Consider the following 11,931-nt stretch of genomic DNA (forward strand, 5'->3'; position numbering starts at 1 on the left):
TCTACTTCCATAGTGATACTGCCTCGGAAACCCAAGGAGGGGTAGCTATGAGTCAGGTCCGACTCAACGGCACATAACAACAACAACAACATTGGGGGTATAATAAGGAGCTCTGGTAGTGTAGTGGGAAAGCCAGTTGGCTGCTAACAGGGTCAGCGGTTCAAACCCACTAGCTGCTCCACGGGAGGAACATGAGGCAGTCTACTTCTATAAAGATTTTCAGCCTTGGACACCTAGTGGGGGTTGCCATGAGTCGGAAATGACTTGATGGCAGTGTGTTGGTTTTTTGTTTGTTTGTTTTTATTGGAAATACATCAGAATTGGAATGATAGAATGTAGTGATTTCAAAGGTTAATATGAATAGCATACAACAGCTACACAAGTCTTCTAAAGGACAGAGCTTAATCAACATCAAAAGCAATAAATTCCTATTCCTGGTTTTCTCGTTTTCAGTCACTATCACCAGAATCATCCAGTTGGGTATGGAAAACTGGTAGAATGGAAAAAAATAGAATATTTTAAACTTCTTTCTTCATTTTCCCCACTTCTGTGTTTTAAATATCTATGGTCACCTAAAATTGAAAACAAATAAAATCAACAGCTGCCTCCTTTCCTATGACACTAGAAGAACTGAATGGTGCCTTGCTATCATTACTGGGCATTTGGATCAAAAATTCTATAGAGGAATACTGATCAAAAGAAGAAAAATGCAGAATAGAATTTCTAATTCCAGTGGCCTCTAGACTTTCTTGAGCAAAGAGAGTTAGAAGAACCCCTGAAATTGTTCCCCTGATAGAAACCTTTATCCTTAAACCAAAGTATTCCCTGAAGTCATCTGAAAACTGAACAGTAGTTTAGCTCAACTAGTAAAAATAGTTCTGCTTTGAGCATTCTGCCCTTTTATGTTGTTGTTGTTATATGCTGTTGAGTCAGACCCGACTCATAGCAACCCATCCTTGGGTTTCTGGGGTGGTATCACTATGGAAGTAGGTTGCCCAACCTTCCTTTCAAGGAGTGTCCTGGTAGGTTTGAACCACCAGCCTTCTAATTAGCAGTCAACTGTCTATATGGGACCAGATTGACAACAATAATGCAGAAGATTGGATAAGAACCTTAGAGGCTAGTGAGTTTACCTTAATGAAGGAGCAGAACAACTCAAAAAATAAAATATAGAAAAAGAAAATTGGCAAATAACTTGAATAGACATTTCTACAACGAAATTACATAATTACCACCAAGCAAATGAAAAGATGCTCAGTGTAGTTATTCATTACAGAAATGCAAATCAAAACCACAATGAGATAACCAATTCACATCTACTTAAGAAGGCTATTATCAGAAAAATAGAAACTAACAAATGTTGACAAAAATGTAGAGAAATTTGAACACTTTTCCATTGCTGGTGGAAAAGTAAAACATAGTAGCTGTTGTGGAAAACAGTTTGATGGTTCCTCAAACAGGTAAACTTAGAATTACCACATGACCCAGCAATTCTAATCCTAGGTATATGCCTAAAAGAAATGAAACCATGGACCCAGGTACTTGTACACCAATCTTCATAAAAGCATTATTCACAGTATCTAAAGATGGAAACAACTCAAGTGTCCATCAATAGTTGAGTGGATGAACAAAATGTAGCATGTACACATAATAAGATATTACTCAGCCATAAAGAGAAATGAAGTTCTGCTACATAGTTTGATAACGAATCCTAAGAATATTACGGTGAGTTAAAAAAATCAGACACAAAGGATGAATACCGTATGATCGCACTTATATGACACATCTACGATAAACAAGTGTGTAGAGCCAAAAGTTTATTGGTAGTTACCAGGCACTAAGGGAGGTTTAAGAATGTGGAGTTATTGCTGGAGTATAGAGTTTCTCTTTGGCGTGATGAAAGTGTTTGGAAATGGATGGTGGTAATGATTGCATAACATAATAAGCGTAATTAAGGTCATTGAATTGTGTGCTTAAAATTGTTAAAATGGCAAAATATTTTGTTATATATACATTCTCCCAAAATAAACATTTTTTAAAGGGTGAATTCTATCTCAGTAAAGTTGTTACAAGGAGCTCTGCTAGCATAGTGCCTAAGACACTTGACTGCTAACCAGAAGGCTGAGGGTTCAGACCCACCAGCCAGTCCTTGGAAAGAAGGTTGGGCAATGTACTTCTGTAGTGATACCGCCTTGGAAACCCAAGGAGGGGTTGCGATTAGTCAGGTTTGACTGGGTGGCATGTAACAATAACAACGAAGTTCTTACGTAAAGGAAATAAAACAAACCCATCTTTTTCCCTATCCCCATGTCCATTCTCTTCATTTTAATATTTAACAGAACTATTCAAGTCTTTAGGACTGAAACATAGATACCATTCATATTATTACTCTCTTTTTTATTATTATTATTATTATTTGTGTGAAAATTTACAGAGCAAATTCACTTTCCATACAGCGGTTCACATACGCTTTGTCTCATGACATTGACTACATTTTAGCACAATGCAACAACTTTCCTCCCAATAATTTACCTGTTCTCTGTGTCCATCCTGTATTATTCTTATGTATCAAAATAAAATAAAAATTTGGGTGACTGGTTTTCACCTCATAAATCCATTGATTTAACAACACAGTCATCATACTTATCAGAATGTAACTAATCATTTATTTGGTTGTCTGTCATTCCTGCTGAAGTATGAGCTTCTTGAGCACTATCTTATTTGTATCTCCCAAGCGCCTTACACAAAGAATTTGCTCAGGAAACGGGGTTGTTAAAGAGCACTTTGCTTACAGGGTCAAAGTACATTCATCTTGGCAATCCAAATCATCAAGAATTTGGGTCTTCCGCAACAGGAAACCCCTGGTTCCACACTGATTTTGTTTCCCTTCATCGTTCCAACTATTTGGTTGTGTTGATACTCCATACCTGAACTGTTCTCCCTATCCTACCCACCCACCTAAATACCACTCATTTTTCACGCCTGTCCCTAACCATACCTCTTTCATCTAGCTTTCCTATACAAGTAACACTGGACTTTGGCTTCTCCTAATTCACATATTACTTAATGCAAGTAATAAATCATTTAATCTTTTAATCATATTAATAATGATACTTTTGATATAACAATGCTGGGGGGGGAGACGCCAAGGGAGTTACACTCAATCGTGACTCAGCAATGCATATGTGTCAGAGTAGAACTCTTGGCCCTAGGCTCATTTTTTTGAGGGGGGAGGGAGGAACAGATCAAGAGGCCTTTCTTCTGAGGTACAACTGAGTGGACTCAAACCATCAGCCTTTCAGTGAGCTCAGCAGATAACCGTTTATACCACGCCAAGAACATAATAATAATAGCTATCATTTAATTGGAAATCTCTTACATACCAGGATCTTGGATATTCGGAGCTTATCTCAAATGGTCACATGCTCCCAAAGGTTCTAGTGGTGCTCCACGTTTTTCCATGAGAAGTAACTGAGACTTAGAGTTTAAATCAGTAAATTGCTCAAAATTATACAGGTCTGGAACTATGTCCTTCTTACACCAAAAATCCTTTGCTGTTTTAGATGTACCACAGTAGCTCTGTTCTTTCTCTCTCTCCAAATAGATCTCTTTGTGTGTATCTATTCTTCACCTTGTCAACCACATTTTATTTTTTACTTTTATGTGCTTTATTAGGGAAGTAACAGGTTACAATTGCGGTTAAGGAACACTCTCAGGATACAAATCTTTGATCAGGACAGTCTCCCCTGTGCTGTGCCCGCAGGCACACCTCTGTGGCTCTTGGCCTGCCTGGCCTCTGCCCTGCTCAGGCAAGTGTTACAAAGCTCTTTGAGCTCTGCTGATAGGTACACCTAGGTGTACCCCACTCGTTCCTTCTGGTTCCATGCCACTGTCTGTCTGCCTGGGAGGTCCAGTACAAGGATCTTGGGGGTCCAAGGAAGTGCTCCGCTCTGTTCCACTCCACTTCTGGCTCTTCTCTCTTGCTGACAGTGAGATCCCATGTCAGACACATTCTAATGATACTTAATGAATGTTTGTTGAATTGAGTTTGATAGAACTGGTAGAAGTATTGAAACTTACATACAGCTTTCATTTTGTATATATTTTTAAACTTTTTAGTGTGGTTTAGGTACAGAGCAAACTGATTTTCCATTCAATAATTCATACACATCTTGTTTTGTGACATTCATTTCAACCCCTATAATATAAGCACTCTTCCCACTTCCTCCTCGTTTTTGTTTCTACTTGTCTTCTTTTTTTTATCATTTCCTGCCTTCTCAGCTTTCTTTTTATTAGACACCACTCAGTATTTGTGTTGAATAACAAATAGGTGTAATTTTTATATATAATTTTTTGTACTTTTTTTTTTCCTGCTGATCTGTATGTCTGTATTATTCCATCCAACAACACACTGAATTACAGCTGCTTTAGATTAGCAGACTATTGTTTTTAGCTGCCATTGAGTTAGTTCCAATTTCATTGTGACTTTATTATGTACAACAGATCGAAACAGGGCTCATTCTGCACCATCCACACAATCATTTGTGTGCTTGAGCACTTCATTAGGGTCTTCCTCTTTTTTGCTGACCCTCTACTTTTTACCAAGCTTGATATCCTCCTGGGACAGCTGTTCCCTCGGGATAACATGTCCAAAGTATGTAAGGTGAAATACCACCATCCTTGCTTCTAAGGAACATTCTGCCTGTACTTCTTCCAAGACAGATTTATTTATTCTTCTGGCAGTCATTTGTAAATTTACTCTACTGAGCTTTATCCCTGAGCAAATGCGGCCTTTTAGTCCCATATGATGGGTAATCGTAAATAGTGAGTACTTCCCTGGCTGAAAGTTGAGCCATGGTGGTAAGTTTCTTTTTTGGCTTGAAGGGTGTCTAAGAGAGCCATAGTCTTGTGGTTCTACCAGTGTTGGTAATCCTGGTCTTTCATATTATTTGAGTTTTGTTCTACATTTTTCTCACACTTTATCCAGGTCCTACTGTCGTAATCCCTTTCAGAGCAATGGGCAGTCGTACTGGGCTACCATCTAGTTCCTCTGAGCTCAGTGTCAGGGAGGCTGAGGTTCACGTGTTCCGTTAGTACATTGGACTAAAACTTTTCATGCTGCTTTGATATTCTTCACGCTTCTTTTCTTTAGGAAGATAGAGACCAAAGGCTTCACCTTAGGTGGATATTTGCAAGCTTTTTTTTTTTTCCCATTGTAATTCCTTGTTAAAAGTTGTGAGGTCTTCCCCCCCTTTTTTTCTTTTTTCGCCATTTTCCATTACTTTGATGAAAATGCTGGTAAATTTGGCATTAAACCAACATCTGATCATCTCTTTGTTTAATTTAAAGTAGATATTTTAAAATATATACCATTTCTTTTAGCTGTATAATTTGGTAACAGGTATGTATTAGTATTTTTGGAAAGTCGAAGAGTAGCAAAATAAAAACGTTCCGAATTTTACTCGTTTTAGTAAAATTTTACTTAATATAAGCATCAAAAAGAATTTGTTTTGCAGATTTTTCTCTGAAACCTATTGTAATGTAGCCAATTGTGCAATGTTTTATAGTTCGAGATCGTGTTCGGACAAAAATGGAGCGTGATATCTTGGTAGAAGTTAATCATCCTTTTATTGTCAAGTTGCATTATGGTAAGTTCTTACCTCATTCCTTCACCTTTTAGCCCACTCCCTAATAGCATTCAGGTATAGTAATGTATGCAAACTTGTATTTGTTTATATCCATATGAGTTTAGCTGATACATGTAGTAAAGACAAAAATTAAAACATGACGTTTTAGGTAAACGTTGTTGTTGTTATGTGCCGTCGAGTTGGACCCAACTCATAGCGACCCCTCCTTGTGTTTCCGAGGTGGTATCACTATGGAAGTTGATTGCCCAACCTTCCTTCCAAAGAGTGGCTGGTGGGTTTGAACCACCAGCCTTCTGATTAGCAGTCAAGTGCCATAAGGCACTGAGCCACCAGAGCTCCTGTCTATATAATGCCTACTAACTAAACACATTAAAAACTTCTAAGATAATAAAATAAAACAAACAAAAGATAATAATAAGATAAACATTAGAAGGTTTTATCCTATCTGTAAGTATGAGGGAGCTCTGGTGGCATAGCGCCTAAGGCATTTGACTGCTAACCAGAAGGCTGGCGGTTCAGACCTACCACCCACTCCTCAGAAGTTAGGTTAGGCAATCTACTTCCGTAGTGATATTGCCTCAGAAACCCAAGGAGGGGTCTCTACGTGTCAGATTCAACTCGACAGCAGTGAGTTGTTTTTTTTATATCGATAATGCTATATAATTATATAGATATTTTCTGAGTGGTAGCCAGCCATAGGAACAGGTAGTAATAATCATTACATTTTTGTTAATAATTATGTACCAGTATTTTAATACTCCAAATATAGTAGCGCAACTTAAAAGCAAGAAAGATCCCTATTGCCAAGAGAAAAGTCCTGCAACTGTTGCCCACCTTTCTTTCCCCAAAAGCCACTTTTTTCCCCCCAGTGGGTAAAGGCATAATGATTCTTAGTATGTGTCATTAAATCTAACCAATCCACATTTTTTGGTTGGTGTGGTAGTTTTTATATCTTATTCCATGATTAAGTCAGTCTTTTCTGTTGGGAGTTTTTTTCATTGGTCACATGTTTTCAGAATTATTGTATTCTTGAGAGACTCTTGCCCAAAGAAAAATTTGACAGATGTTCTAATGGTTCCATAATAAGAAACACTGCATTTTACATTTCCACTTAGAAACTAAGGGAAATCAGTGGGTTTCCTCTAAATAAAAATAACTTTATATCCATAATATAATCAGTTATTTACTAAAAATTTTGTTTGTGAATGAGTTGACCCAAAGACTAAAACCATGAACTACAATGGATTAAATGGAAATTTTCATTTCTTCATTCAGCTTTTCAAACTGAAGGGAAGCTGTATCTTATTTTGGATTTTCTCAGGGGAGGAGATTTGTTTACACGCTTATCCAAAGAGGTATATAATTAATCTCTATTTTTCCTCTACTTATATCAATCCTATTCCAACTAAAGCTTTGTTATATTTCAATATTATGCTTACTGTATTTTCTCTAGCAGCACAAGATTCTTTCATTGAAGAATCAGAGCCAAAGAATGAGTTATTTTCCTAACTCTGAATTTATTCTGGAAGCTGGACTTTTGATTAAAAAATTAACTGTCTTTGCCTTAGCCCTGTTTCTTCTAGTTATAGTTTTCTCACCAAACAGTAATACAGGAAGTCCCAGGTTACAAATGTATAACTTATGGAAAACACCTACTTGCCCTTTAAAAGGGGTCTTCCAGCAGATTCCAAACTGTTCTGTCATGGCCAATGATGCAGAACAGGAATAGACTTAAAGTATGTACAGTTTCAATGATTTGTCTTAGGAACTGAAACAGGAAAAACTATGGGAATGGGAATAAATATTGGTTAAAGTCCTGGAATGGAAGACTTGGCAGAAATGTGTAGTGAGCTCTTTCAGGACCTGATGTGTGAATCATTTTGTTCATATGAATTTTCCCTCACTGTGAAATCATTAACCAACTCGCTACTTGCAACAAATTCTGCATCACAGTCACCTTAACTTGTTGCACCTGCAGCTTTTAAATCATTGAAATGGCTTTGAGCCTTTTCTTGCACTAAAATGTAATAGAGAGAACTCTGGTGACGCAGTAGTTAAAACTTTTGGTTGCTAACTGAAAGGTCCTCAGTATGAATCTACCAGCTGCTCTGGAAAAAAGGTGAGACAGTCTGCTTCCTTAAAGATTTACAGCCTTGGGATCCCTATGGAGCAGTTCTGCTCTGTCCTGTATGGTCACTGTGGGTTCCAGTGGACTTGATGGCAGTAAGTTTAAGGCTAAATAAGAATTGTGTGCACCTGTTCTGACTTAACCTCCAAATTCGACTTAAAGACACACTTTGAAGGAATCATAACCCAGGGACTACCTGTGGATTAGCAAGGTATACTAAAGAAGTAAATAATGGTGATTCACTGTGCATTTTAAATACCTTTTTGTTTCTAAAATACTACTTTGGTGGGACAACAGAGGCACTACCCAAATATAGTTGTTCCTTAACAAAATTTCAAATTATTTGTCCTACAATATGTAATTAGCATTTAATACATGGTTGGCAGATATTTTTTGAAATTTGCTCTTATAAGGAAATAGTGAAAGTGAAGTATAATTTAGCATATTTACAACATTTATCAATATTTAAATTTCAGAGTAGACCTTTAGATAAAAATCACAAATACAAAAAGAAAATAAAGCCAGAAAAAAATATTATTTTATTTTAGGTGATGTTCACAGAAGAAGATGTCAAATTCTACTTGGCTGAACTTGCACTTGCTTTAGACCATCTACATAGCCTGGGAATAATCTATAGAGACTTGAAACCAGAAAAGTAAGGAATCATTCTATTAAGTTGAATACAATATAATAATGATTGCAGAAGTTAATAAATTTCATAGAACTCTTACAACGATTGTATTAGAGTCAAGGCTTCAACCCCATTCATTCTGATTAGACCCTCTGCTGAGAATTTGCTTTCTGATTCAGTATATCTGGGGTAGAAAAGCAAATCCTCAGCAGGGTGTCCAACCATAATAAACCCTTTTGAAGCCCTGATTGGCATGCTTATGCCTCATACTTTAAATCTGTGAATTGAAAAAATGTCATCTTTTAATTTACAGTCTTTAATTTATAACCAACTAATGAGGTTAAAATCTATGTTCATATGTTTATTGGTAATTTGCATATTTGTGTGAATTTTCTGTTCATGATTTTTGCCAATTTTTCTTTTGAGATCTTATTTTTAGCACTGATTTACAAGATAACTCTACAAATTAAGAAGTGGAGTCATTGGATAGATTTCAAGTGCATTTTCATAGATTTTCTTTTAACTTTGTTTATATTATTTTATCCTATACAAGTATTTTCTCTTTTTTTCAGTCAAATCTACCATTATTTTGTGATTTCTTCCATGATTTTTATTCTTTGGAAGGCATTCTCAATCTCACGATCAGATATTTCTCTTCTACTTCTATGGTTTCATCTCTTTTACTTTCACTTTCAATTCTATATAGAAAAGCTCTGGCATGAGAGAATGGGAAAAAGCTTAACTCTTCCCCCTAAACACCATTTATTGAAAATTTTATGTCAAACATAATTTCAAATGTTAAGTGTAAGTTTAGCCAATTTCTCAGAGCTTTTATAGTAGCTGTTATTGAGAAGCTGATCTTAAATGGTATCCATGTCTGTTTTAATTTGTCATTGTTCATGCGCATCAGTTTTTCATCAGTAAGCCCTTTTTTGATTTTATGGATTAAAAACAAGAACCTTGCCCTATTGTGAATTTTTATTAAGACGCTTTATTGAGGTATAGTTCACATATCATCCAATTTATTGACTTAACTGTATAACTCAGTGGTTTTTAGTATATTTAGAGTTCTGAATCAATTACCTTTATGAAGTATTTTGAATACAGCTTAATTTAAAATGTTACATTGCAATATATAAATTACACACTCAATAGTAAACACACGTCATGCTCCTTGGAATCCTGTTAAATGATTATTTAGAAATTGTGCTTTCACGTTTTACATTTTGTTTTCTCTGTATTTTCTTTTTGGGTAAGTATCACATGGTTCTTTTTTTTTATTCTCTGGGGAATTACTGCGGTTTTTCTTGTCATTTTCCAAGCTTGTAACTCAAGACATAAAATATACTTCCTGGTGGGGATATTCAAACTTACTGTCATTTGAAGAAAAAAATTACCCAACAATCACGATTAAACTTTCATAAGAAAAATATTACATGTTTTATATAATTTGATTAAATATATTTCTTGTAGACCATGTATGAGCCTTGGTAATAAAATGACATAAAAAACATAACCTCTGTCTCAAGAGTAAATAAGATCAAAGTTGCTAAGATTGCTTATATTGATATATTTCACATAGGTGCATAGCTAACACCATTGAATTAAAATAGCATTTAATTGGAAAAGGATCCACGTCAATAACAATATATAGAACTCGAAAGAAATTTTTATTTTTAGGCTAGATGTTTTAATAACTTTACCTATCTTTTAAACTCTGCTATCAACTTTGAAAGGAGTTCTGGTAGCATAGTGCCTAAGGCACTTGACGCTAACCAGAAGGCTGGCGGTTCAAACCCACCAGTCACTCTTTGGAAGGAAAATTGGGCTATCTACTTCCATAGAGATACAACCTTGGAAACCCAAGGTGGAGTTGCTATGAGTCGGGTCCGACTCGACAGCATATAACAGCAACAACAACTTTGAAATAACTCTGTGAGCAATAAATATTTCTAAAAATAATTATTAATAGTTGAAAACGTTCTTCATTTAAAGTGATACAAATTCAAAATGGAGTCTTATCAGTAGTCACCACGCTATTTCCTTCTAGCATCTTAGTGCTTGAAAAACTAGGTACAGCAGTTTGAATTGGCGATTTTGGTGCTCTGAAAAGCTCACTGAATCGGAGCGCACCAAACACAGAGGACTAGAATTGGAGGAAAGCACAGGGAAATAAATTAAAGTAGGTCTACCTGGCAGAAAGCAGACAGGCAGCTGAGAAAGGCCATTGGAGACTTCCCTGGGAGATCGACCAGCAGGCGAGAACAGCCACCTGAGACCTCCATATCAGCATACAAGCCACAACACCAACATACCAGAAACACCGTAAGGATCTACCTTCAGCACCTGATTTTATCGGTAACTTGGGTTGCCTAGGTAGAAACGGGCGCACGCAACACCACTGAAACCCAAGCAGAGAGCTCGTGGTGCTCCAGGAGGGTGAGCTTACTCCCCTCTCAGCTGGTGACTAAATAGTCTTGGGTCAGCTTAACTGGCATGGAGAGGTCTGTGCTTGTCTTTATCACTAATGTCGGGACCACAGATTACTAGCAGGCACTTTCTCGACTCCAGTGCAGCTGAAACCGCACACATCTTTGGCATTGCAGGTGGGTGGACTAACAGACAAACTACTGAGCTGATAATGGTCTGGGTGGGTTGGGCTGGCGCTAGGGGCAAGGAAGGTGGGGAGTGAAACATTTCCCTTGAATGGCTTTTTGGAGCCGAGGGGCCACAGGAGTGGGGTCTTTGCATGTGTCTGAGCCTGGCAGAAAGTGGTAACACCCAAACAACAGGAATCTTTCCTGAAATGGAGCAGTGGGCTTCTAAGTAACAGTATAACATCATCATTAGCAGCCCACTTAAAGCCCTAGGAACCAACCCTAGCAACAGCAAACTTTCCTTCTTCTGCTCCCACCTTCTCCGCCAATAACTTCACTCATTCAATAGAAGAAACCATATTCAGCCGACATAAAACCTCCTGGTTTGAACTCTAAACCCTCTTTATGACAAACAGAAACCCATATCCACATTCCACACAGTGAGTCCACCATCACAGAGAAAACTGCAGAGCGACCCAGCATACCTGAATCAATAATAAAATAAAATACACCAGCTTCACCCTTTCAAAATATTAAACCATAAAACCAAGACAAAACAAATCAACACGTAACCAGCAGTTAGAGACAACCTCAAAATATCTAGGAAACAACAGGCAATCTCAGATCAAACAAAATGACAAGACATTAGAAGCAAACCAAAACAAAGCTCTCATACATGGAGGAAGAGGAGGCAATAGAATTAATCTGAGAAGGAATTCAGAAGATAGGTTTATAGAGCTATACAGGAGCCTAAGAAAACCCCAAACAGAAACAAGGAGAACACAGTTCCCTGGAGGAACTCAGGAAAATCATTGAGGAACAGCTTATTAAGATTAATTCACAGGAGGACTTCTGGTAAGATGGCGGAATAGAGAGAAAGACTGCACAGACCCTCTTCAACAAAAAAAGGGGGAACCAATTAACACA

The 11,931-nt window shown here is 37.1% G+C and overlaps 1 protein-coding gene across 1 annotated transcript in view; it reads left to right on the forward strand.

Moving 5' to 3' along the window:
• RPS6KA3 (ribosomal protein S6 kinase A3) overlaps positions 1 to 11,931 on the forward strand; it is a 131,143-nt gene that overhangs the window by 74,637 nt on the left and 44,575 nt on the right. The window contains exons 8-10 of the mRNA XM_042782663.1: positions 5,568 to 5,648; positions 6,924 to 7,003; positions 8,325 to 8,431. Of these exons, the coding sequence (XP_042638597.1) occupies positions 5,568 to 5,648; positions 6,924 to 7,003; positions 8,325 to 8,431 (268 nt within the window). The remainder of the gene's footprint in view (positions 1 to 5,567; positions 5,649 to 6,923; positions 7,004 to 8,324; positions 8,432 to 11,931) is intronic.

Source organism: Orycteropus afer, unplaced genomic scaffold (assembly GCF_000298275.1).
Source record: "Orycteropus afer afer isolate SDZICR_OR568_19922 unplaced genomic scaffold, OryAfe1.0 scaffold00404, whole genome shotgun sequence".
NCBI lineage: Eukaryota > Metazoa > Chordata > Mammalia > Tubulidentata > Orycteropodidae > Orycteropus > Orycteropus afer.